Source organism: Vipera ursinii (genome assembly GCF_947247035.1).
Source record: "Vipera ursinii genome assembly, chromosome: 10".
In the NCBI taxonomy this organism is placed as follows: domain Eukaryota; kingdom Metazoa; phylum Chordata; class Lepidosauria; order Squamata; family Viperidae; genus Vipera; species Vipera ursinii.
In genome coordinates this window covers 14,273,375-14,300,773 of record NC_139520.1, presented here as the reverse complement: position 1 = coordinate 14,300,773, position 27,399 = coordinate 14,273,375, and the positions used below count along the sequence as shown (strand labels likewise).

General features: G+C 40.2%; 1 protein-coding gene across 1 annotated transcript; it reads left to right on the top strand.

Moving 5' to 3' along the window:
• Positions 1–822: 822 nt before the first annotated feature.
• On the top strand, positions 823–27,120 carry TDRD12 (tudor domain containing 12; the record flags this gene model as incomplete). Its single annotated transcript, XM_083370910.1, has 31 exons — positions 823–846; positions 937–1,095; positions 1,859–1,995; positions 2,415–2,534; positions 2,890–2,945; positions 4,128–4,213; positions 4,693–4,882; positions 5,552–5,634; positions 6,008–6,081; positions 7,134–7,205; positions 8,664–8,721; positions 9,031–9,135; positions 10,484–10,666; positions 11,008–11,164; positions 11,944–12,071; positions 12,934–13,125; positions 13,942–14,070; positions 14,325–14,442; positions 14,988–15,127; positions 15,385–15,605; positions 16,464–16,563; positions 18,040–18,227; positions 19,455–19,665; positions 20,068–20,160; positions 20,967–21,136; positions 22,824–23,002; positions 23,533–23,587; positions 24,565–24,678; positions 24,763–24,916; positions 25,002–25,068; positions 25,810–27,120. 31 exons carry the CDS (start codon positions 823–825, stop codon positions 25,926–25,928), a joined length of 3,882 nt encoding a protein of 1,293 aa, XP_083227036.1. The 3' UTR covers positions 25,929–27,120.
• Between the last annotated feature and the right edge of the window lie 279 nt (positions 27,121–27,399).

Below are 27,399 nucleotides of genomic sequence, written 5' to 3'. Positions count from 1 at the left end.
AGAATTGGAGCTGCATTTTCTATGATAAATACTACGAGATTGATGGGTTTTTTTTTAAAAAAAACATTTTCTCACTTCAAAATGGCAGAAAAGGATGCTGCTAGCTATTAGCAGCTCTGATTAGAGGTAGCTCTAGTCTAGTGTAAAAGGAATCTGAGACTGCAAATTGCCCACCTAGGAAGCAGCAGGCTGAAATTGAGAAATCGATTGCTCTGCTGAAAAACAGATTTACAATTTATGTTGCAGTTCTGTCAATAGACACTCAAATTCTTTTGGCAGTTTTCATATATGCTAAACCATTATTTTGTTAACTATGCCTTGCAGGATAAATCACAATTTGATTGAAATTTCAAACCACTATGTTATGTCTTGCAAAATAAATTGCAAATTTCCTTGTAATTTCAGACTAAACTAAATCATAATAGCCAAATGGCTGGGTTTATTATGTTAAGTCATAATGTGCTTTGGGGAGGGGAAGTTGGCTTTGAATGAGGAATGAATGAACCCATTGTGTTTAGTGGTTTACACCAATTAGGATATATAGAGCTTCAGGTGTTATGTTTGAGTTTGTATATCAAATAGACTTGGAGGACCAGCAGAACTGTTGACATTCTGATATCTCTTCTCTAGTAACTTTCTCAAGTTGTATTGAAATTTTAGGTATGCATTTTCTAAAATTATATCCTCATTTCAGCTTCAAAATTACTTCAGGAATATTTTCATTTTGGCAAAAGCAGTTTGATTGATGATCTGTTGCATTTTCAGAGGTGCAGATAAAGCTTGCAATTCTCCTTAGATGAAAAAAAATCATTGGAATTAAAAATGATTGAAGTCTTAATACTGAAGGTATTGTGATTAACTTTTAGTATATAAAAGCTTTTAGTATAGTAAAGCTATGTGAACATATTTTAATATGGGTTTTATCATACTTATTAGATTGAAAATCCAGATTGCTTTTGGGTCTGCATAATAGGAGGCAGAAAATTTATAGACAATGAAATGGAATATAAAACACTTCAGACTGAAATGAATGAATTCTATAACAAACATTATCGATGTGTGGATGCCAAGCCCTGTGCACTAGAAGAAGGACAGGTGATTTTTCTCAATCTGATTTGTTTGGATATATCTAGAAGAAAAATGAAGCTTGCTCCTTCCTTCCTTCCTTCCTTCCTTCCTTCCTTCCTTCCTTCCTTCCTTTTGTTTATGTGTTTAAAGATAACAATCCTTCCAAAAATACTTATATGCAGTGCACTTGTGATAGTAAATATTGAACAAATAATTGTGGAATTCTTGATCATAGCAATGGCTTAGTGGGATGGTAAGGTAAGGGCTAAGAAAGCTTTTTTTGATGGTGAGGAACAGAGAATATTAGAATGTTATACTTGTTAATATTAGGATGTAATATTTTTGTCATGACAGTGGAAAATACATTACTTTCTTTTAATCTTGAGCAGAAAACATGGAAATACGCATTTCTTCTGCAAAATCCACATGCTAGATAATATTGAAATAATTGGATTTGGAATGAAAGCCAGCCGAGTGACTTGGGGCCAGTTCTGTTCTCTCAAGCCATAATGTCAGGGTCCTGTGACAAGTCAGTAGATCCCTTTTCTGCTGGAACCAATGGATCAAAGTTTGATGGATCCAAAAAGTACACTGCATTTGCGGGGGAAATACTTAGGAGGAAGCGGATTTAAATAAGCAATTTAAATGTCTGGAAGAATACCTGAATAAAAATATATAGAAATCTCTGGTTCCTGCCTGACCTGTATTTTATCACACACATACTCTGCCAATTGTTATAAAAACAACAACATAGATTATATAACATTAAACATTTATATGTCTTTCTTAGGTTTGTGCTGTTTACTTTGAGGAACTGAAATCTTGGTGCAGAGCTGTTGTTAATTCAATCATATCATGTACGGATTATTACATTGCGGAATGTTTCCTTGTGGACTATGCCAAAACTGTTCCTGTAAAGACTGAAAAGTATGTGTTTATAATCTGTAAAATCACCCAGCAAAGGATTGAACCAAGAACTGAAACATTTTAGTCATAATGTTGCCTGTCTGCCCAATGATATGGACATGGCCCTGTTCTGTTGGTGTGATCCAGCTGATAAGTTAATGTAGACATAGTGGGACATTTTTGGATTCATGCTCAGCCTAGGAATTTTTTTTTATAAAATTAGGGTTGGCTAGTTTTTAAATTTAAGAAAGAAGAACAGAAATAGATTTGTCAGAAAGTTCTTGAAGAACATCAGATTGTGCTCATTTTTAGGTTACTGTATCTGGTTTTCTCTATAAAGAAGCAGCACTTTTTTATAAAGAGAAGTTATAATCTGCAGTTTGAACACTAAATCTGAAAATTATTGGCAGTAATCTGTTGTGAAACCTGTTTTCTTTCAGGATCTGTGTGGTCTTAAAATCATTTATGAGACTGCCTTATAGAGCAAAAAAGCTTAGCTTGTACTGTGTCAAACCACTAACACTACGTGTCAACTACTACAATGACAATGCAGAGATTGTGTAAGTATGGCTACTGAGAAACTACATTAAATATTCTAAGAAATAGAGACTCTTCTGCATAACTGCTGTGTGACTTTGAGCCACTCAAAGCTTCTCTGTCGGCCAAACTCTCCTCACAGGGTGGGTTGTGGGGAAAATAAGAGGAAGAGTATGAGGCTTCTTTGCTGCCTTGAACTATTTATAAAAAATAATAAAGGTGGGATAAAAATTAATCAGTAAAAATAACTTTACTAGTCAATAGAACTTTCCTGTTTTATACCTGCTTGTACAAATGCTGTTTGCCAGATTTTTCCTGTATTTTCTGTTTATTTTGCTGCAGTATAATGCATAAAAAGCCCCATGTGTTTCTTTCTAGGCCTGCTAGCAAATGGGACATTGCAGCTGTCCAGTACTTCCAAAACCTCCTGGATGGTAAAGAAAAACTAGAATAACCTCTTGTATAATTTCAGTTACATGGCAAATCTATTTTTATAAAACGGGCGGGGGAATAATGGACTTAGGAGACTTATATTTATAAATTGAGAGTTGTGCAGAATTCATCTTAGCAAAACCCATTCCTCTTTTCTTTTAAGTCTAAGTGAGCAAATGTGGATTTTGGACACAACTATCTTATAAGCTTCTCCTCCCCAGTCCCCATGACCTACTACAACCATACAAATGCAGGAGGTCCTTGACTTACAACAGTTTGTTTAGTGACCCATTCAAAGTTGCAACAGCACTGGAAAATGTAACTTACGACCGTTTTTCACGGTCACGACTTTTGCAGCATCCCCATGGTCATGTGATCAAAATTCAGATGCTGGGCAACTGGTTTATATTTATGACGGTCGCCGTGTCCCAAGGTCACAGGATCCCCTTTTGCGACGTTCTGTCAAGCCTTGGTGGAGCAGTGGGCTAATGCCTCCTTAAGTAACACCAGCTGCCTGCAATTAGTGCAGGTTCGAGTCCCACCAGGCTCAAGGTTGACTCAGCCTTCCATCCTTCCCAGGTAGGTAAAATGAGGACCCAGATTGTTGGGGGTAATTAAGCTGACTTTGTAATAATGCCGCTTGGGGTGTGTGTGAAAGCCCTAATAAGCAGGCATATACATAGAATGAAGGCTACTGCTAAGCTTGTAAGCCACCCTGAGTCTTCGGAGAAGGGCGGGATATAAATGGGATTAAAAATAAAAAATAAAAAGTCAATGTGGAAGCCAGATCCACTTAACAACCAAGCTACTAACTTGACGCCCAAAGTGATTCATTTAACACCTGTGTCAAGAAAGGTCGTAAAATGGGGTAATATTTAACAAATGTCTTGCTTAACCACAGAAATTTGGGGCTCAGTTGTGGTTGTAAGTTGTATAGATGCTGGTTGCCAAGTGTCCCAATCGCAATCAGTGACCTGGTGACGCTGTGACAGTCATAACTTCAAGGACCAGTCCTAAGACACTTGTTTCAATGTCATCATAACTTCAGATGGTCGTTAACAAAATGGTTGATTGTAAGTTGAGAACTGCTTGCACTGGTCAACGTCCGGTATAAAGAACTGATCTGTTAAAAAAAAAAAAGCCTTACTGCTATGGTAATCTAATATGCCTCATTTTATTCATAGCAGCCACTCAAGTGGAGGCCAAATTATGTGCTGTTGAAGAGGATAATCTTGCTGTCTATCTTTATGTCACAATAAGTGGTGAAAAGGTAATGTTTGCAAATTACATACAATCTTTTAATTTGGCTATTGGCTTGCTGGCCATGTTAAACCTGGCCAGCAGAATCGAAAACAATGCAGTCTTCATGCAGCGCTTGTAGTTTGTGCTGCAGTATTAGATTAGAATTATATTACTTAATCGTTGCTCTGTGAATTGAGGTCTCAAACTCTGTTTCAAAGTTCTACATACCCTAGCAAAGATCCTCTGTTGTTAGCAGTGATGTATGCTGTAGCTGTTAAAACAACCAGAGCACATTTAAGATTGTTTGGATAAATATTGCAGTGCCCTTTTATGCTGCTCTTAATGTGACATTTCTATTCTGGCAAAACTGCTTAAACACTAGAAATGCCTCGTTGACATAAGTGTGTCACATTAGTAATTTCTAATATGTAAGCATGAAAAATTTCACATGTTTTAATTTCTCCCCCTCATTAATCCTCACATTGCCAGACATTGTTTTTGTCACAGGTGTGTGTGAATGATGAGCTTGTGGCCAAGAACTTTGCTTGCTACGAACTGGGCAAAGCAAACCAGAGAAGCGCGTCGGAATCCCTTTCAGAGGAGAAGAGTCCTGTAATGCTGCTGTGGCCAACGTTACTGCGAGAGTCTAAGGTTTCGGAGATGCGTGAGTATGAGAAATCAGTTACTCAAGTCATAGGTCAGTAGTGATAGCAGCTGAGAGGAAGCTTCTTCTGAAACACCGTCTGCCAGGCACAGGTTGGCCCAACTGCCAGGAATGTCTTAACATGCTATTCCAATGTTGATTAGCAGTGCAGTAGCAGAGATGAAACTAGCAGGGCAATGAGACCTGGAGCTGTCGGAGGCACTAGCAACGTGCCTTTCAGGGCTGAAGAAGCTGCAAAACCTGAGTGAAGGCGGCTGATTCTTCCTAGCTGCAGCAATGTTTGGCTGCAGATTTGTTTTAAAAAAATAATAATAGCAAGACACAAAGATACATGATGGCTATTTGGAGTAGGTAGGCCCTGTGTTTGTAGGCCTGCGCTAGGGCATCTCCCATGAACCAATCAAAAAGACGGGGGGGAAACTAAGGTGCATAGTTTGGTTCCTTGAATGCTCAGTGAAACCAGTGTTTAGTACTAAACCCAAAATGGAGTTTTAGAGCGTGCTGTGCACTATCCTATATTTTGCATTGTTTTTACCTGCAGTAGCCCACCCTGAGACACTCAGTGAGACAGGTGTTCATAAAAATGAAAATTTTACTTTATTTTAATTTTACTTTTTATTAAAATATTTCCAGGACATGGTCTTCAGAGGATATATTTTAAGCGTTTTTAGTAAAAAGACACTTGTACCTGGGTTTTTTTAGGTGCTGCTGTAATTTGTGATGATTCTGAGAAAGCAGGGTTTAAGCATTTGCCAGAAACTAACTTACATAACACAAAACAGTCTGTAAGTACTAAATACATCCTTTTTTTCTTCTTGGTTTTCACATTTTAAGCATTGCTGAACTGTTAAAACATCCAGCTTATCTTATTCAGTTTATTGTACTGTTGATATGGATTGTAACTTGAAAAGAAAAACTTGGAGAAACCCCATTAATTTTTTTGAATGGTTGACTTCTAAATAATCGTGTACAGATTATACAGGAGCTGATAGCACATATCAGCTGTTTATGCTATTTAGCTGTTTTAAGAAATTGATATCAACTATCTTGCTTTTTATTCTGGCAACATAGTGAGATCCATTCAATTACAAACATAGACGTGACCCCTTTCATAGAGTCTTGAATAAAAATGTGATTTACCTTTGTTTGCCTGCTTAGGATGTAGTGGTGCCTGTTTCCCCTTTGAAGCAAGGAATAACTTTTTCTGTACCAACAGACATGCAAACAGTCAGGTATATTTTAAATTTTTATATTTCATTTCTGTTTCGTTACTGGTAAGATACTATTTTATTAAACAAAAACCATGGGAAATCGTTGACTGGCATTAGAGAGCAAAAGTAATGTTTAAATTTAAATTGACTTATTTATGTTCTTCTAATAAGACTGAGGGATGTTTTAAAATCTTAATATTATCCATGGATTTCTTCAACAAAATATTGATCAAGTTCAGCTTAATAGTTTTCTTCTTATGTATCTTGCTTATATTTCAGTTCAAGGGTGGGCAATTAATTTGCTCAAGGGGCCACATGAGGACCTGGGACTATTGTGCAGGGCTGAAACAAAAGCTCCTGGCTGCATTAACGCACACTCACCCACAAGACCATAGATTTAACCAAGGTGGTAGTGGCCAAGCCGATCTGCTACTGTCACCAGGGACAGGCAAAGGGCCAGAAGTGGCCCAATGGCCGTAAAATACCCAGGTCTATTCTAATTGCATTTTTCATAATTAAAAGGTAAAGGTTCCCCCGCACATGCATGCAAGTCATTTCCAACTCTAGGGGCCAGTGCTCATCTCCATTTCAAAGCCGAAGAGCCAGCGCTTGTCCGAGGACGTCTCCGTGGTCATGTGGCCGGCATGACTAGATGCCAAAGGCGCACAGAACGCTGTTACCTTCCCACCGTAGTGGTCCCTATTTTTCTACTTGCATTTTTACATGCTTTCGAACTGCTAGGTTGGCAGAAGCTGGGACGAGTAACAGGCGCTCACTCTGTTACGCGGCATTCAGGATTTGACCTGCCAAACTGCCGACCTTCTGATCGACAAGCTCAGCGTCCTAGCCCACTGAGCCACCCCTTTTTTCATAATTAGCTGGGATTTTTTAAAAAAACCTGTGAATAGAAGGCACCTCTGCATTCCCTCTCCCCCCCCACCCCCCATGCTGTTTTTCAGGGAGAATAAAGATCTCAGAGTTTAGAAAGATTCCTGATTCATGTGTGCAATTTCCCAGCTGTTATGTTTACAGATGTTGCTAAGATTTTCTCAAACAGTTGTGTTTCATTTTAGCAGCTTACCTAAGACAAGCACCAAGATCCAGGAAGTGGAAAATGATCTCTACGAGAACAACCTTGGGATGAAGTAAGCCAGGGGTGTCAAACTCAATTTCATTGAGGGCCACATCAGCATTGCGGTTGCCCGCAGGGGGCCGGGTGGGTATGGCCAGGGTGGGCGTGGCCTACTGGGTGGGTATGGCCAGCTCTACATTGTTCGCATCAAGGGTGCCTATGGGGGCCTAGGCAGGAGTGGGACAGATCTGAGGGTCTCTGGCAGAAGGAGGGTCTCTGGGCCAGGGCCAAGGCAGTGGGGGCCATTCCCTCACTGTTTCCAGGATGGCTTCACGGGCCACATGAAACCATTTCGTGGGCCGGATCCGGCCCCCGGGCCTTGTGTTTGACATGTCTGAAGTAAGCTTTTTCTCATCATGAGAACCAATATTTATAATGCCCAAGTAATTAATATACTTTGTATAAAGAATGGGCAGGTGTATTTACAGTTCTTAATTGAAATAGGTCTAATTCTGTGTTGTTTCAGAGATGGTACTGCATCTCTTCAAAAATAAAGGTGACTTCTTGTTATAAACTAGGAGCCTCTAATTTCAGCTGGCCTTAATATTGAGCTGAAATGTGTGATTGCCAGTAATCCTTAATTTTCCCACAACAGCACTATCTTGACTATGATGATATGCTGTGCTTCAAAATATTTGAGCTCCCTGAATTTCAGAAAAGCAATTATCTTGTATACTCCACTATACTTGGAAAAAGGCAGCCCTTTTCTCTGAATTAGTACTTGGAGAGGCCCAGAAAGCAAGCAAAAGGCATTTAATTGCTTCTTGAGCCTTTCCAAAATCAAAGTGAGGCAGTGAACCTTTATCCAGGAAGAGGATGGAAAGCTTACCAGCAGACAGCTAATCATTTGCATTCTTTTAAGAGAGTCATTGAGGCCACTTGGAGGTTTATCTGTGTCTTCAGGGACCTCTGAGCAGGGCAGATGTGTGTGGAGTTTGACCACACCAGTAAAACAAAAAGGAAGCTTGCAGTCCACCAGAGAAAAATCGAGTTTGAGGAAATCCCAGGTGACATCACATGTTGTTGTTTCCCAGGGGTTAATCCTCAAAACCGTAGAGTTGATCCATTTACTTAAAACATTGTAGATACATACCATAGTTGCTAATGAGCAGTTCAGTTCCTACCATGATGGAATAAAACTTTTTTAATATTAGGAATTAAATGGGGTAAACAAAACAAAAAGTTACATTATCAGGGGACTGGATGTTGTGTTTTTAATAGGTGAATAAGTCCTTGTTTATAACATCATCAGTTTAAAGGAAACATTCTAATTTGAAATTTGGATTGCTGAGTCTTGGGGCTGAATTTGCTAACCGAATGAACCAGCAAAAGTTATTCCTTCAGCTCAAAACAGCAGGAAGTTGTATACGGTATTTGACCTTCAACACTTTCTGAGGCTTAGAGGAAAAACAAAGGCTGAATGAATGAACTTTTTAACGAATGCTTAAAAAGTCAACTTGTGTGTTTTCAGGCTTCTGCAGTTTTTAAACCCTGATTCTCTGAAAATGGCCACCGGACAAGAAACAGAGGTAGTTCAAGAACCAAGTAGATTAACTTTTAATGTTTTAATTTGGGTGAACATTTTGCTGAAATGAGAAATGTTTTCATGAAGGCATCAGAACCTGGAAGCTTCAGATTTGCACGTTCTTAGAGGTTTCTTGGATGTTGCAGGATCCAATTATCCTGGGACACGTATATATTTGCCTTCATTTCTTGGGTGTTTTTGATTATTTGGTAAAGAAAAATAAACTAAAAAAGTAGAAAACACTTGTGTCAGGTTGAACACTAAAAAAAAAGTTGTGACACGGTCTTTTTGTCTTTCACTGGTTTATTCTTAGGAGCTTAAGCTGAATATCACTACATGTCTTCCTGTTGTGCTGAGTAATAAAATCGAACCATGTCCATCTCTTGAAACTGCACCACTGTTTCCAGCTTTAAAAAAGGTAGCATTTACAATCTTTTATACGATATAATTTACCATATTGCAGAAAAGCACACGGTGATGTCTTTGGTCATGCCTTGATCAACTTCCTTAAACAGCAGTGACTACGTTGTTCTGAACAAAAGCATTCTAATAACCATTTTTGGTTATTTTTTGCAGTGTTCAGCACAGTGGTATTAGTAATTAACAAACGTTAATAACGGATGCTTCTGGGACTGCCAGAGCGGTCTTAGGCTTGTTTACATAAATTCTTTCCATTTTGGCGGCGGTAGCCCGGAAATGGGGGGAAGGGACATTATTTAATGACAGCTTAATCTTGATTCCTTCAATAGTAGTAGTAGTCTTCAAGTTTTGGGGTTCTATAATCTCCCAGGATTTGAGATGGACACCTAACTTAGAACCACCATTAAAAGGGCACAACAAAGAATTTTCTTCCTGCGTCAACCTAGGAAGTTCAGACTTGCTCATGGAGCTGTTTATACAGTTCTACAGAGGAAATTATTGAGTCTGTCACCTATACTGTCTGGTTTGGTACAGCAGCCAAGCAGGACAGGTACAGTCTCCCCCGGATAGTTAAGATAGCAAAAAAAAAATTGCAACCAGCCTGCCCTCCATTGAGCACCTATGTATTTCATGACCAGAAAGAGGGGTGAGAAAATATCTACAGACCCATCACATCCTGGACATAAATTGTTACAACTCCTCCCCTCAGGATAGCACTATAGGGCAGAGTTCCCCAACATTTCTGGCTTTGCAGACCTGGTGGCGGGGGGGGGGAGGTTGGTAAGCACACGAACAGCTCCATTTGTACAAACAGTGTGCATGCATGCCTGCTGCTCACACAAATGGCACGTGCACACATGCTTGCACTCGCCAGCCTTTTCCGTGGCCCAGTTGCAAACCCCTCGCAGCCCAGAGATTGGAGATCCCTGCTAATAGGGCATTGCAGACCATGATACAGGGACAGGTGTTTTTTTCCCCTCAGACTATCACTCTACTGCAGGGGTCCCCAGCCCATGGGCCAGCAACCGGGCCGCACAAACAAGCAAAGCCCCATCCACGAGATGCAGGCAGCACACAAAACCACGCACCCTTCGGCCCACCGAAAAACCTGTCCCAGGAACCGGTCCCTGGTGCCCAAAAGGTTGGGGACCTCTGCTCTACTGAACACCTAATTTTCATAGTATTGTACTGTGTCTTAAGTATATTTAGTATGTACATTGAGAGCTGCTGCACCGGAGACAAATTTCTTGTGTGCCTAGTCACACTTGGTCATATAAAGTATTCTGTTCTAGTCTATTTCTTGTAAGCAATATTTAACCAAATATTTTGTGTTTCTTTTCTGAAAGGAGCTTTTAAGAAATCAATTTCAAGGACCTAATCATGTACAGTCTTATTCCTGGCCTGCAATAGCACGTGGATATGATTCACTTATTATCTCTTCTGAAAGTAATCCACTTTCATATCTTCTGCCAATCATTACATTTTTGCAATCAAGAAATTGCTACATATCGTTATCAGCTAGACACGGTGTAAGTGGAATATTCAGTTAATGCTTCACAATTGCCTTAACTGGTGGCAAGTGCTTAAAGTAGGCTATAGGTTAGGTTATTATTGTTCATAGTTCTCTTGTTGCATTTTTGAATTATGTGGGGGGTTTTTTAATGAAATTCTTTGCAAGGAAGGAAAATTGATTTTGGAAAGAGGGCAGTGATCTAAAGATAGCAATAAATAAAAAAACACGGGTACATTGTAAAATGTTTGGGTGTCTTGAGTAAGTTGTATTCTTTGTAATGCATAGTCAACTTACTTTTTTAAGAAGTATGATCTACATATTTCTGATTCATCTCTGTATAATGTTTTGTGCATGTAGCCAATAGCATTAATCATATGCCCTGGCCAGAAGAAAGCAGAACTGGTGTTTGAGCTCCTGAAAAAGTACACCCGTTGCTCCCGGCCTCTCTATCCGATGTTGCTTTTCCTGGGAATGAATAAGGAAAAAATCAAGAATGTAAGAATTTCAAGCGGATGTAAGCAAAACTTGATTAATTGTATTGCCCACGTGAAGGAATGAGCAAATGAAAGTCATAACAAAAATATAAAGGCAATCCTAAGGAGGAGGAACAGAATTTTAGAATTAACGTCATTGTCTCTTAAAATGTTTAACCGTAACCACAAGCAGTCCTCGACTTACAAGTAGCTCATTTAGTGACCGTTCAAAGTTACAGCGCCACCAAATAAGGTGACTTGTGACTGTTTTTCACACTTAACAACCACTGCAGTGTCCCCCTGGTCACACGGTAGAACTCGGACGCTTGGCAACTGGTTCATATTTATGACAGTTGCGGGGCCCCAGCATCGTGGGATTCCCCTTTTGTGACCTCCTGACAAGCAAAGTCAATGGGGAAGCCAGATTCACTTTAAAATTGTTACTAACTTAAAAACTGCAGTGATTCGCTTAACAGCTCGGGCAAAGAGAGGTCGTAAAATGGGGCAAAACTCACTTCGAAAAGTGTCTTGTTTAGTCATAAATTTTGTGGCCGTGAGTTGAGGCTTACCTGTACTGATAGACGAAACAAAGGAAAGCTTTCTTCGTTTCGCGTAACGAGGTTTGTAAGAAGCGTAACTATAAGCCATAAAGCATAACAAATTACCTCAGGTTTCCCAGCTTTCTCCAGGCTACGGTATCCTTCGAAGACACCAGTTAGTGTCGGGTGTATTTGAGCCACTAAGTGAATAATGTTTTATTTATTTTCACTTTTGAATCCGATGAGCTGGTCGAAGCGATGCGTTCCTTTTCATTTTACAGGTGAAGTCGTCGTAACGACCCCACCGAGCTTCTTGCGGCTGCTCGAGCATCACACTTTAGCCTTCCTTAGGTTGTGTCATCTGGTGTTGGATGAGGTTGATGTGTTGTTCTCTGAAGCCAAGGAGCAGGTGAGTTTGGCCTTGGAAGCACCTTTTATTTATTTATTTATTTTTATTTTATTACATTTATATACCGCCCTTTCCCGAAGGACTCAGGGTGTTTTTACAGGGTAATTAAAAACCAAGATACAAAAGTTAAAAACAATTTTTTTAAAAAAATTATGTTTGTCCCTGTATAAATAAAACCCCTTTTGGCCTCTGATGAAGGACTAAGTGGCAGAAAAGATTTCTTCCCCCCTCTGCCCCCCCCCCAAAAAAAATCAGCTGTGCTTTTATGTTACTCCCTATATAAAACATTTCACTGGGGCAGAGAGCTTGACTTTGATGCAACGGAACGGAAAGAAAAACAGGGGAAAAAAGTGGATCTAGCAATACGTCAACCAAAATCATAATTCATTTCAAAGGAGCAGGTAGTAAGATGTTGCCTTCTTGCCCCATCGTAATCTTCTATAGCAGGGGTGTCAAACTCAATTTCACTGAGGGCCGCATCAGCATTGTGGTTGCCCTCGGGGCCAGGTGAGTATGGTCTGGGTGGGCGTGGCCTACTGGGTGGGCGTGGCTAGAGTGCGTATGGCCTACTGGGTGGGCGTGGCCAGCTCTACATCTTTCGCATCAAGGGTGCCTATGGGGGCCTGGGCAGGAGTGGGACAGATCTGAGGGTCTCTGGCAGAAGGAGGGTCTCTGGGCCAGGGCCAAGGCAGTGGGGGCCGTCGTTCCCTCACTGTTTCCAGGATGGCTTCGCGGGCCGCATGAAACCACTTCGCGGGCCAGATCTGGCCCCCGGGCCTTGTGTTTGACATGTTTGTTCTATAGAGCCATCCTCTGTTGGAAATGCAGAAGGTAACAAGGAAGGTTTAATCCCTTTTTATAGATACTTACTATTTTGCAATACTACAAATCTATCCTGAGTGTTGAAGAAAAGGAGTTTTCACCGCAGCAGATTGTTGCTGTTGGAAACCACTGGGACAAAAACCTAGAGATTTTAACAAAAGAATTTATGAACGATCCATATATTGTAATTACCTCCATGGAAGAAGCTGCCATATACGGGAAAGTGCAACAGGTAAACATTGTTTTTATATATCTTGTCTATATAATAGTGGGTTTTAACTTAGCAAATGCACCAAAGGCAGCTGTTGAGATGGCTCTAGTAGGTAAAAGCATAAATATATTAAACAATAACAATCATCAAATTTCTGTGCTGCTCAGCTCATGGCATATAAGAGTGTCCAGGTGGGAAAAGATTCTTCTGTGGGGAAAAAAGTGTTATGGCATCTTTAAAATTCAGTACAGGTAATCCTCAACTTACAATAGTTCATTTAGTGACCGTTCTAAGTTATAGCAGCACTGGAAAAAGTGATTTATGACCATTTTTCACACTTATGACTGTTGCAGCATCCCAAAGATCATGTGGTCAGAATTCAGATGCTTGCCAACTGGTTCACATTTATGATGGTTGCAGTGTCTTGGGGTCATGTGATCTTCTTTTGCATCCTTCTGACAAGCAAAGTCGAGGAGGCCAGATTTATTTAACAGCCATGTTCCTAACTTAACTGCAGTGATTCACTTAACAACTGTGGCAAGAAAATCGCACAATGGGGCAAACGTCACTTTAAAATTATGTTGGGCTCGATTGCAGTCATAAGTCAAGGACTCCCTGTATTGTCCCCTCAGAACAAAGGATCAAATTGAGTGTCAGCTGAACCATTGGCAATTTCTATCTTTTAGTCCTTGGCCGTGTATAAAAAACGATTGTGGATTTCTGCCTAGGAAAATAATCGCGGTGGAGTTAGGTGTCAAGGTTCCGATGAATGAGCGGGAGGGTTTTTTAAAATGAATGATTTGCATTCTAACAAGTTTGAATAACATATAATTTCAGGTTGTGCAGCTCTGCCTTGAGTGTGATCGGATCTCTACTTTACTTCAGACATTAGATTTCACCCCTACAGATGCTCAAAAGACTCTGATTTTTACAAGTTCCATAGAAGAAAGAGACATGGTACACAAGGTATCTCCTTCCTTGAAAATTGCCACGGTTGGATGCCCCTGTTTTAGAACCTGTGTTTAAGCAAAGTTAAGAAAGGATGTTAAGCATGGTTTCTTCAGGGAGTTGTAATAGATAAGTGCGCAATAATGAACAGATTCGCACATCCTCCTCTGACGCAAATAAATGGATCACATTATATGACTTATTTTCTGTCGACCAGCTTTTAATGAAAATTCTCTTACGCTGCATATTATTTGACGTGATTGTATCCTCAGGCAGTAGAGAGCATTTCCCTCTTTTGCTTGAAAATAAACCCAGGAGTTGGATTTCATTCTGATTATATTGTTGAGCAGTGGAACAAAACAATCAGCCCTGGCACCCATCTTGTATTGGGTAAGTATCTTCTCTAGGCTGTTTCTCGAAATCCAGTTGACTTTAATGCTCCCTACTTATGGTTTAATTGACTAAGTTATAAAGCATTGTCCAGCTTTAGATTAAGATCAGTGCACATTCGACTGCGACCAACTATAAGGAGGGTCTTATTAAACCTTAGGCTAGGATTTAATCGTATAATGGAAAACAAGAGATGGAATTAGTAAGAACAGTATTTATTCTCGATGCTTCTCTTAACCCATCTTGTCTACCTGTTCCAGGTGGTTATTTTCTGCATATAAAGGATGTGGTTTGCCTTATTTGTAGCTTCCTCCCAAGTAACTAACTATTACTCTGAAAGGGATATATATAGGAACACTCCTTTAATTTAAGAATCAGGAGATGAGACGAATCCTTACGTTAGAACTGAACTTACAGAATCCTGTAGGTTTGTGTTGATTATAAAGTGAGCTAGATGTATCTAGAAATGTGGGTGTTCTTTCCAGTTTTTGACAGCACATAAAAAGAAGCTTTTGGATTATGGATCTTCTGGTTTTTGTTTCCAGTTTTAACGGATGACTGCATGGCAGCTGTAAGATTTACAGACGCAACACGTGTCATTCATTTCAGCTTTCCCCCAACTCCAAGAATCTTTGGTGCCCGTCTACATGGTCTGTCTGTTAACTTCCAGAATCCAGTAGAGAAGGTCTGAGTAAATCCTAATAAATTGTTTGTCAGCATGAAATACTGTTCTGCAGTTTCAAATAGAAAAGCTCTCACTGGGTCCTTTGTCTCTAATACCCTTCAGTGGCCCTTGATCCTCTGGCTCTGCCAATAACTCTACTTATTATTAATTCCAAAAAAAAAAGATTTTTAATTTATGCCTAGAATTTTCTCTCCAACTCACAATGTAATGATTTCTTCCTCTGTTCTTCCGACCTTTTTTCTTCCGTCCGGGCGAAGAGTCCATCACTAGGAAAAGAACAGAGCAAAGCCAAATCCATCTTACTGTTGACGGAGAAAAATGCCTGCCACGCAGTGGGAGTGTTGCATTATTTGAAACGGGCAGAAGCCTTCATCCCCCCCGACTTGTACAACTTCACCAGGGGAGTGTTGGAAGCCAAAGAGGAAAAGAGAAGCAGGCAGCCATTTTGTCATTCCCTTAAGGCCTATGGAGTATGCAAGTAAGGAAATGCCAAGGCCAATTGCGTCTATGGAGACTCGGTCATGCAAGTCATGGTTGTCACAAAGGTGCTTTTTCGAAAGGCAACTGAACTTTGTTTTTCCCTGAAGACGTTTCACTTCTCGCCAGAGAAGCTTTCTTCAGTTCAAGGAAAAACAGTCCCAGCTGCCTTTTGGAAAAAGCACCTTTGGGCCAAGGCCATTAGTTTTAGCAGTTGTTTCTCATGTTCTCCTGCTATAACAGGATAACTTAGCAAAACATACAGGCAGTAGTTGAATGGCGGCAGTTTGGGAGAATCGTTCCGGCTGCTGTCCACGTTATATTATCCTTTGATAATGTGAAACATCTGATCCACCCCAACTAACAGGAAGGAAGAATTAAGATTTGGCTTCTTATCAAAAACAACTTGTTAAGGAATGGAGAAGAACAGCACCAAATCATGGATTTGTCGTAGCAAAATTGTTCAGGAATGCAGGGCTCTGTGGCTCTCATTTGGGATTCATAGAACCTTTTGGTTTTTATTCACCGTAGCATTCTGTTGTGCTCCAGAGACAAGTCTGCAAATTTATTTGTTTGTTTGTTTGTTTGTTTGTTTGTTTGTTTGTTTATTTTATATACCGCCCTTCTCCCGGAGGACTCAGGGCGGTGTACAGAGCAATAAAGTTAGAATACAATAAAGCAAATGTTTTGTTTTGTGGACATTTCTGCCCCTGTGTTCTCTATGCAAGCAGTGATTACATATATTGCTTTTTCATAATTGCTTGCGTTATTCTGTGCCTCCAAACAGTGCAATATTTTGGAATTGCTATCCCAATATTCTTTGGTTACTGGATTTAATTGTCTCCTTGTGATCGTACAGAAATAAAAAACGCTGTCCAGATCGCCATCGCATTAACCTTCAAACTGATGTGCCCTCAAAAGTGGCTGACGAAGCTCTGCAAAGAGGTGGAATTATAACAGTGAGTCCGTAAAACACCTTCAGTTTCTAAATATTTAAAATAGGTGAGCAGGTCTTTGCAACTCTAAAGGTGGGCCGGATGGTCTTGAGGAAACACCACTCTGAGTGTGATTGTGTGTAAAGAGAATAAACTTATCCTTTCTGGAAGCTGGACTCGCTTGGGTTTCATGTCACAGCAAGCCAATCACAAAACAGAGGTAACCTTAAACCAAAAAGTTAAGTGAATCTGGCTTCCCCTTTGACTTTGCTTGTCACAAGGTCGCAAAAGGGGATCGTGTGACCCCGGGACACTGCAACCGTCATAAATACGAGTCATTTGCCAAGCGTCCGAATGTAAATCGTGTGGCCGTGGACGTACCGCAATGGCCATAAGCATGGAAAACGATCCTAAGTCACTTTTTCAGGGCCACTGTAAGTGTGAACAGTCACTAAACGAGCCCTTGTCAGTCAAGGACTACCTGAATTTCATGACGTTGCTATTCCTCCCCCAGCAGAAGCAAAAAGGGAAGAAAACAATGGCTACCAGGCGTGGAGGTTTTCCTTCCACACAACCAAACAGAGATGGGTGCAGAAACTTCTTGTCACATCCATGGCCCAGGCCAGTCGCCCTGTGGATCAGAATGGGAAGCCTGTTCCCCTTTCTGACAGAAAACGCTTTTCCTCAAACACTATGCCTCTCTCTGAAGCTGGATATCACTGTTCTGTACCAGCCTGCTCCCGGCCCTGCAGAAAAGGCAGGGACAACCCCTTTTACAAGAAGGCAAGAGGCTGGAATTATGCCTGCCAAATTTATTGCTACAAAAACAAATAGAACAAGACACAAACCAAGAAACAGGAGCTTTTCAAGCGGTTGCCTTCAGCAAACCAGCCCTCCCACGCATTCCCCCTTAAATACAGTTCAGGGCGTGGCTTCTCTCTGCCTCCTTCCAAGGAGCCCCATTGCCTTCCTCTGTTTACTCCTGATTGACTGCCTCCTGCATCGGGCGTCCTTGAACAGGGCCAGCTGTGAGTCATCTTCGTCCACACTGTCAGGCTCACACAGCTGGGTCTGCGTCGTGACCAGGTGAGAGGGGCCTGGCTGAGGGCTCTCATCAAGCTCTCCAACCCCCTCAGCAAGCTCTTCAACACCCCCCCTCCTCCTCCTCTGAGTCGTCCGACCCAACTGCCGAACCCACAGGCTGACCCTGAATCACAACAATCACCCCAACTGCCCCATGTCTTAACATTATTTTAGAAGATCTTGCAGAATTGCTTCGGCTTCCTAGACTTCGGTGCTAGCTCTTCCCCTTCCCCCCCCCCAGCCCAAAAAAACCCCAAGCCTTGGAACAACAAAAAAAGAGAATGGGGAGAAAGCAGTTAAAACAGATGCATTTTTAATGGATGTTTACAATAAATATAACCTCCTGGTAGAAATCTTCCTTTGTTGATGTCCGGGAAATGTGCTGCGGTTTTTTTTACACGCATTTTCTCTCTTCAGATACTGCCTCTTTTTATTGTGGATGCCACAAACTATTTTGGCCGCCTGGTAGGGAAATGGGGCCGTTGCTACGCAGCTCTTGAAACAGAGATGAAGGGTTATTACCAGGAAACGAGCAATCGCACCTCGGTTGACAAAGTGGAGAAGCTGGCAATATATGGACTGCGGGAAGAAAATTCTTTCCATAGGTAGGATACGTGGGCTATTGTAGAAGTCAATTAATGTACTCGTCCCTAAGCAGGGCAGTCATAAAGCACAGTGCCACGTGACCACATCGCGTGGCAACAGCAGTCCCAATTGCAATCATAACTCCAAGACGTGACGGTTATTAAGGGGTGGAGGAGCCCCAGCTAAGGGGTGGTGTTGGGGTGCTGCAGGCTGCTGGAGGCCAGGGAAGAACTGATGCAGTTGCAGGAGGACTAGTAGAGGCTGCGGAAGGAAAACAGGAGCAACTTACCAGAGCAATTTGCAAATTTCCCTACCAGCTTCCCCATAGACTTTGCTTGTGGGAAGGTTGCAAAAGGCGATCTTGTGGCCGCAGCTCCCTGCAGTGTCATAACTGCGAGCAGAGCGCCTAGATTCCAATCATAGGGATGCTGCGGTGGCTGGAACTTCCAACAATCAGCTGTACCTCCAATTTTTTTTCCAGCACTACCATAATTTCCACAACCACTAAATGAACGATACACTCGGAGGACTCTCTGTGTAACGACTGGTATATTGATGGTCTAAATTAGAAGAAGAAGCAGACAATGCTGTTTCCCTGAATGTCACTCTGTCCATAGACTCACTCTTGGTCTGTCAGGGAGTCTCTTGTCTTGCCTAACTTCATTACTTGGTGGAGCAGTGGGCTAATGCCTCCTTAAGTAACACCAGCTGCCTGCAATTAGTGCAGGTTCGCATCCCACCAGGCTCAAGGTTGACTCAGCCTTCCATCCTTCCGGGGTAGGTAAAATGAGGACCCAGATTGTTGGGGGCAATAAGCTGACTTTGTAATAATGCCGCTTGGGGTGTGTGTGAAAGCCCTAATAAGCAGGCATATACATAGAATGAAGGCTACTGCTAAGCTTGTAAGCCGCCCTGAGTCTTCGGAGAAGGGCGGGATATAAATGGAATTAAAATAAAAATTACTCCCAGGGTAACGGAAGGGACCATGTGTAGATAGCCAACCTCCTTGTGGGCTTTTAGGAAATTCTCACCCTTAAAGTTACTTCCCCAAGCTGGTTTGTTTGAGCAGCAGACTCTTGAAAGGGCCAAAGATAGGTTGTAAGTCTAGGGAATATGAACTGAATGTGCAGTTCATTTGTTGCCCTGCATTACACACTGTGGTAGGTTGTACAAGTACACAAAAGGCCAATTTTGCACGTTTTAACAGTTGGAATTTCCTGCTGTTCTTTTCCTGCGTTCTCTTAAAGGGTTCAAGTGGTAGACTTTGGACAAAAAGAAGACCCCGGGGTGTTTTACAACGTTCACATCAAGTACATAGATGAAGGCAGAACTGGCTATGTTCAAAATTATAACTTGCTTAGTTTACCGGAACAGTTTCAAATGTTGCCTCCTCAGGCTGTGGAGTTCATAGTTTGTAGGGTTAAACCCATCGATAATGAAGCAGAATGGAATCCAAAGGTAAGTTCTCAAAATTTGGAGTTCGTTTGATTTGGGTCTTGGTCTTTGCAAACACTGAATACTTTTGTCTTAATCAAAATATCTTTTCCAGATGTTCTGATGGGCTAACATGCTAAATAATGCCTAATGCCTGACTTTAAACAAGAAACAACCAATATGCTTCTCCACCCTACCACCACCTCCCCCCTCCCGGTTTATTTTTAATTTTTTTTATTGTGCAGAACAATGACTGGGATACACTGAATCCTTATGAGTTAATTAACATATTTAATAAGCACCTGTTCGTATAACTGCTTGCCCTACAGCTACACTATACTACTTCAGTAAGCTATTAAAAAGGATGTTACAGTCGTTGAAAAAGAACGTGTCTCTACTCTGAAGATTGTCTTTGTTTTTTGTTAGGTGTCTAGAAACATTAATGACAAAATCAGAGGGAAACCACATGAAGCAAAAATAGCACTTATCCTGGGAAACACAATTTGGGTAGATCCAGTGGTATGTAATGCAGAGTTCAACTGTTCCCTATTTCCTTCCTTTGAAAATAATAATAACGATAACAGTCTTCAACTTATGACAACAATTGGAGCCAGAATTTCCATTGAGTGAGTCACGCCTGATTTTACAACCTTTTTTTTTTGCCACATTGAAGGGAATCACTGCAGTTGTTAAGTGAATCATGTGGTTGTTAAGCAAATCCAGCTTCTCCCGTTGACTTTGATTGTCGGAAGCCAGCTGGGAAGGTCGCAAATGGCGATCACGTGACTGGAATACTGCAACTGTCGTAAATATGTGCTGGTTGCCAAGCACATGCATTTTGATCACCTGAGCATGGGGATGCTGCAGTAATTATAAGTCCAAGGACTGATCGTATGTCACTTTTAGCAGGGCTGCTGTAACTTAAACCAGTCGGCTTAATGATTGTAAGTCAGCTGCCTGATTTGAAAGTTTTCCCAGGTTTTGAAATTAGACTGAACAGGTAGTTTCTTCCGGGCAATAGATGTGATCAGTAGCTTGAAATTCTAATTTTCAATAGGATTTTGCTTGCTTTTCTCTTTTTTTGTCATTTTTTTTTACATCTACTTGAAACTTAAATCTTAGAACCAAGTGAAGGACAGTAAGGTCTGGCTGGGTCTAGAAATATCCAAAATTAAAAATGCAGTCTCAGTAGATGACCATCTTCTAAGTGACTGGATAAAACAAAAGGATGAGATTGCAGTCATAAGTAGGAGCAAGAGTCACGCAGTAATCTGGAGCAGCAAAGGATAAGTCCGCAAATAAATGTCACTTGTTTGTTATTCTAGATTCGAATCACTAAACTTCAAGACCTGAAAACTTCAATCAACGAATATAATATTCGCTCTGAAATCCTATCTACTGGATTGGGAGTAGACAATCCTGAGCATATACAGGAACTTGAGAAATTATTTGATGAGGCTGAAATACCCCTTGAGCAAAAAGATAAGCCTGCATTGTAAGATATATTTACTGGCTGGATACACTGAAACTGGATGGTGGCTATTCAGAATCATGTTGAAATCATACTCGTTAAAGAATTACGTTAGTATTTAGTTTCATGCTCTGTAATATTCCAGTGGTTGTGGGAGTTTGGAAATTAATGAGGTTAAGTTGGATATTTATAGCTCTCATTGAAGTTGATCTGTCTCTGTTTCAGGAATTAAGTGGCCCCTAGGATGCCTGGTTGACATTAGGTTATTCCAGACACAAAGGGATAAGCATACAGCACTCCCCCATCTCTGCAAATACAGCCATGGGTTCCCTACCTGCCACCCACCTTCGGTGGCACACACCTTGGCCTAACACAACAACAAGCACAGCCCTTACGTGGAAAAAAAAATACCAAAAGACATTTTTATTTTATACGAGATTAATAGGCCAAGAACACCGATAGCTTTAGAACTTTAGAAATGACAGCTTTAGACTTGAAAGCATCCTTTGGTCTTCTGTTTCCAAGACTTTTAATTATTTGCTCATAGGGAATCTTTCAATTCAGGTCTTTGCTTCGAGATAGTTTATGAAATCTCCTCAGGGCCTTCTCCCCTGTGTTGCTCTTAAGACTTTTTCAAATCACTTCATAAAGAGGAGAGTAACGCTTCTTTTCAGCACACATAACAAAGTTGAGTGAGACCAAGTCAAGGGAGATTGTGCTCTTTTGTGCCAATGGTCATGAGATCATCTCCTATGGATCATCCTGCTTCCCTTCTCGGAGTAGAGGCGCTCGTTGGGTGGAGGCTAGGAAGCAACCTCCACCTTTCCATTTTCTTGCCAGAAAGCTCCAGGCCTGGCTACATCTTCCACAGAAATCTAAACCTCACAATCCACTAGAGGGGGGCAAAGAACCAAGAATATAGCTCTTTTCTTTCCAATTTGGTAGAGAACTGAGGGGTTTTTTTCCCCTAGCAAAATATTTTTGTCCTATTAGATACAAGTGTCTCCCCAGATTTCTGCCGCCTTTACAAAAATAAAAGATATTGTTAAATAAATCGGTCTAACTGCATTTCGAAGTAGCTGTCTATGGTTTGCCTCCTTGATGCCTCTTGAAAAATCTATACCTGGTGCAAAAGTTTTCAAGAAGAGGGCATCTTAGTGTGCTTCCTTCCCTAGACACTTGCTTCCCTGCCAGCAAATTCTAGCAGTCAGACCACCTGAAGAGCATCTGCCTTCAAATATTTTATTAGTTTATCAAAATATAAAATACAGAAATACAAAGAAAAATGAAAATCAGGGTGGGAAAAGGGAAGAGAAAAATGTGTGGGGTAAAGGGGAAAAGCAAAAGGAAATCATTGGCTTCCAACTCCTTTTGGTGCAATAGAATAAGATAGTAACATAAAACCTCAGGCTTTCTACTTTTATATAGTAGTATATACTAGCCATTTCTGTAGCCTATCTAATCAAAATCCAAGGCCATTTGAGAGCATCACGGTTGCAGTGTTTTTCTCCTATCGCTAGCAACAAAGTAGAAGACAGATACTTCCTTGAGCTTTGGCAAAAAAAACCCGAAAGGATCCGAGAGCTTTAAAATATATATTGTTTGAAGCTAAATCTGTTTTCCCTTGACCGAAAGCTCTGCTGATCCAACTTTTGGGCCACGAAACTTGTTCCTGTAAGGTGTAGATATGGATCTTGTCTCTCCATTCCAGAGTTCATCCCCCCACGGATGGAAGAAACGAGAAGGCCGAACCTGCTGAGCAGAACATCTCAGATCCCGCAACTCTCAGCTTGGAGACCTCAAACGAACAAGCCCTACCCATTGTACAGCGACAGAGCCAAGATCCTGTGGATGATGCTGATTCTCAAGTGCCTTTAGAAAATCATTGTAGTAAGTACAGTGTAGTAAATGAACGTGTGGAATGTAGTATCCGTACAAGAAATTTTGTTCTGAAGAACAGGAAAGATACAGAGTCTCCTGCTTCAGCAGGGGGATTAGACTAAAAGACCCCCCCCCCACAAGGTCTCTTCCAATCCTATGATTCTGTGTGCTGTGAAAAATTCTGATCCTTAATGGCAAGATTGTAGACTAAGGAAAAAGAATATGCAAACTTTGCTCATTTCTCTTCGATTTGGCATTTGGGAAACCTCTAGTGCCAAGGCATAATATGTCAGAAAATTACTTTCTGAGAAACGCTGTTTGCTTTTCTGTCCTTGAACATACTTCAGCAATATTAGTGCTGATGATTGCCATTTGAAAGATGTTTAGATGAGGACTATTTTTGTTCTTTAGATATCTTTACCTTGAAACAACCTTTCTAATTAATTAAATGCCGTTGGAACATTGCATTCAGTTTACCCATTGAAATCTGGTAAAGATAGATGCCACATGAATTTAACTTGTTTTATGTCTTAATTTAGATGAAACGGTGCAAAATAAGAACACGGAAGACGTTCCACAGACTTTGCCTAAATGGTATCGACCTTTATATGTGCCTTAGTTCTACAGAGCAGGGTGGAGAGTAATGTTTTTCCTTGTTCTCTCCTTGTCTATCCTGGGGTTCAGAGGGCTGTTTTTAGAAAGGTATCTGGAAAATATCCATTGGTGAAGTTTTAAAACTTCTCAGAGGAAGTCCAAAGTTAGGGTTGTTTGAGCAGTGGTGGAAATTGTGTACCAGTGTAAATTGTGTACCAGTCGGACAACTGGAAAATGCTTTTTTAAAGGGTGAGGCAGCATCACAGCAAAATTATTTCCAGAAAAAGTTGTGGAAGAGCGGAAGGCAAGCTGGCAAAGACACATACACACACACACACACACACACACACACACACACACACACACACACACACACAGAGAGAGAGAGAGAGACATCCTGCAAATTCCCCCAAAGTGATTCCCTCTTTTCTTTTCTTTTTCTTCATGCATTCTGTACATTGTTTCTTGTTTTTACATATCATTGTGTGTATATGGCGGGTTAAGAAAGCAACATAGCTTTGGAATCAATGTTTATTTTTCTACTTTTAAATAAATATTTTACTCTTCCAATTTCAATATGTAATTATTCTTTCCTTAAATGTTTTTGACCTACTTGATGATACTGTCTTCTTTTCAGAGTATATTTGTTTTTAGTTTTATAATGTAAAGGTTGAACAGTTGCATCTATTTATGCAAAATGCAATTACATAATGTAGCTGGCAGGATTAAGCAATTCAACTATTGGGGTCATGGCCAAGATCTCAAGTCACTGAATAAATATTCAACTTTTCAGTTGGATGCTGTGTTTTGCTGATTTGGAGGTGGGGGGAATAGACAGATTTATTTAGATTATTCATGGAAGAATAATAAACACTGCTTATAAGCTAAGTTACTTCATGAGTACTGTATCTAACCTCATATGTGAGCAGCATTCGTATTTTAAAAATCCACTTTAACCCACTGTTTTAACATTTCAGCTTCCATCCAACGATAAAATGGTTTGACAAGCAAGATGTTGTTGTTGTAAAGATAAAATTGCAAAACATTAGTAATTATGACTGCAGGATTTTTGAACAGAGGATCACTTTCAGGTAGATTGATTTGTACGGACAAAATCTTTTCCAAGTATGGTTTTATTGCTTTTTGACAAACGAGATATTTTAACATTTGTGCAGTGCTTTGGCAAATGGCAAATTTTATTTGGCCGATTTGGAGCTGCAGACAAGCATCCTCAAAGAGAAATCAACTTGTGCACTTAAGGGCGATGGGCCCACCATTCTCCTTGTAAAAGTGAAGAAGGAACCTTGGTGCAACTTGTTAAAACAGAAGGTGAGTTGTAAATAATAACAATAAAAAAGAGACTTGCTAAAGCATTTGCGTGATATAATGAGGCATTTAAAATATTTGTCAACAGAACCATCATGTATCTTTTGACTTTGATTATCTGGATGATAACGAGGAAAGAAGCCCGTTCTGTGTAGGTAAGCAGTCCACTGTTTTATGTGCAGCATCTTCACCTCTTAAAGTGATGGGAAGAGGTTCTGCACTTTTGCAAAATGTTCTGGGGAAGAAATGTATCCACATTCACATACCACCTTGGAAATGGAGTATGCATTTGGGGCTCAATTGTAGTCAACTGAAGACCACAATTCAGCCCCAAATTTTCTGTTGCTGTGCAAGGCAATTGTTAACGTGAATGGTGCCCCCTTTTACAACCTTTTTGCCACAGTTGTTAAGTGAATTGTTGCAGTTGTTAAGTGAGTCTGGATTCCCTCGTTGACTTTGCTTGCCAGAAGGCAGCTGGGAAGGTTAGAAATGGTGGTTATGTGACTTGGGACACAGCACTTGTCCTAGGCACATGCCAGTTGCCAAAGCACCCAAATCACATGACTGTGGGGATGCTGTAAAGTTCGTAAATATGAAAACACGTCATGAGTCTTTTTTTGCAGTGCCGTTGTAAGTTTGAGCGATCACTAAACCAAAGGTTGAAAATCGAGAACAGCCTGTAATTTCATCACATGGGTCTCTTCCATGAACTTGTGTGTCTGGCCAACCAAACTCAAATTGAGACATGGGCCAACTCATGCCTGCATAGTACTAACGCAGGGATCTGTTTGCAGATTACACTGCATTTCAGGGTAAAGTTGAAAGCTGGCTTATAAATGTATTCTTTAAAAGTCTGTTTTCATACATTTGTATAACAATGTTATTTTCTCTATCAGGATCAAGCCTTAAGAAAGTGTATCAGATTCCTAAAGGGGTGTGTGAAGAAGAAGAGGAGGAGGAGGAGGAGGAATCTTCAAAAGATAGTGATTCAGAGAGTGATTTATCCTCTTGTTAATTATATTTTGGGCTTTTAGTCTTTGATCTCCTACAAGGTTAAAGTATCTAAAATAGATAGTACAAAACCCCTTACCAAGCACATCGGATGCCTTTTTTCATAGTGATACAATCTCAGCATTTTATGACATTTTGATGACCCAGATGTTGAAAACAGGACTTCTGTGGGGTGCCACATTTGCTGTTTATTGACAGTTATAATTCTAAACATGCTCGTTGCAAATGAATCTTAACAAAATTGGGTGAAATTTAATTTGATATACGAATTGAGTTACATCAAATTTAACAATTAGACAGGTACACTATTGGAAATTCCTTTTAAGTTGCAGTTGTATCAAAATACTTCACAAAGAAAGCATGTTTTTTTAATTTTGCTTTTTTAAAAAAAATACAATATAATCTGAGATTTTTGTAACGCTACATGGTGCTAACAGGATAACCTGAGCATTTGTTGTAAGCTGGGTCTTAAGGAAATTAAAATGATGAGATACTTTATTTGTGAGGGATAAAGCATATAACATTACAAAAGAAAACTTTGGGTTCTTTTTTATATTAAATGGTGTGTATTTGTTTTGGAAAATGTTCAAATATTTGGTTTTGCTTTCAGGTGTAATAGCTTTATTGTGGCATTGCAATAGACCAGCTGTGTCAATCAAAACATCACATATTTCTTCCTTGAGCAGAAGAAAATAAAAGTATATCACATAATTTCTTGGAATGTCAACATAGAAAATCTGAAATGTCAATACAGAAAACCTGTAATTATAGATGCAACTTATACAGAATACTAACTTGCAAACTGTTATTGACATGGAGGGCTCTATTATATGGTTGTGGGTTAAGGGCAAAGGTTTTTATTGTAGTCAGGAATTCTTCACACTCACATTCATTATAAGGATGTTTCTCAACCCCAACAAATTTAAGATGTATGGACTTCAACTCCCAGAATTCCTCAGCCAGCAAAGTTATCAAGGTTTAGAAATTGTGTTAGAAATATACGTCAGGTCTGAAAATCTATAGTTACTGTACAATCCAGTTCCTCTAGTTCTATAGCTATGCAAAGTTGATCAAAGTAACAGGAAGTACAAATCTACAAACAGTCTTAATTTTATAATTCTGCATTCAGATAAGTCAGACGCTTGATCCTTCTCTGAATTAATATTGGTCTTGTTAACTGTTGTCTTTCTGAGAAAAAGAAGTGTTCATTAAAATTTAAAATGAATAACATCTGTTTTGTAACACCTTTCTCTATTTGTGGCTTGAGACTACTATAGTCTCAAAATTGTCCTAGAGGCTAATATTGAAACAGCAACCTTTAGGGAACAGTTCTGAAAGTTCTCACATTTTTAGTAAAAGCCCCTGAATAATTTTCAAAAACTAATATTCAGTAATGGTAAAAAGTCTGTGGTCTCCAACTATGATATGGTCCTGGATTCTCCCATACTTGGCATTTCCTAAAAAAGAAAACAATG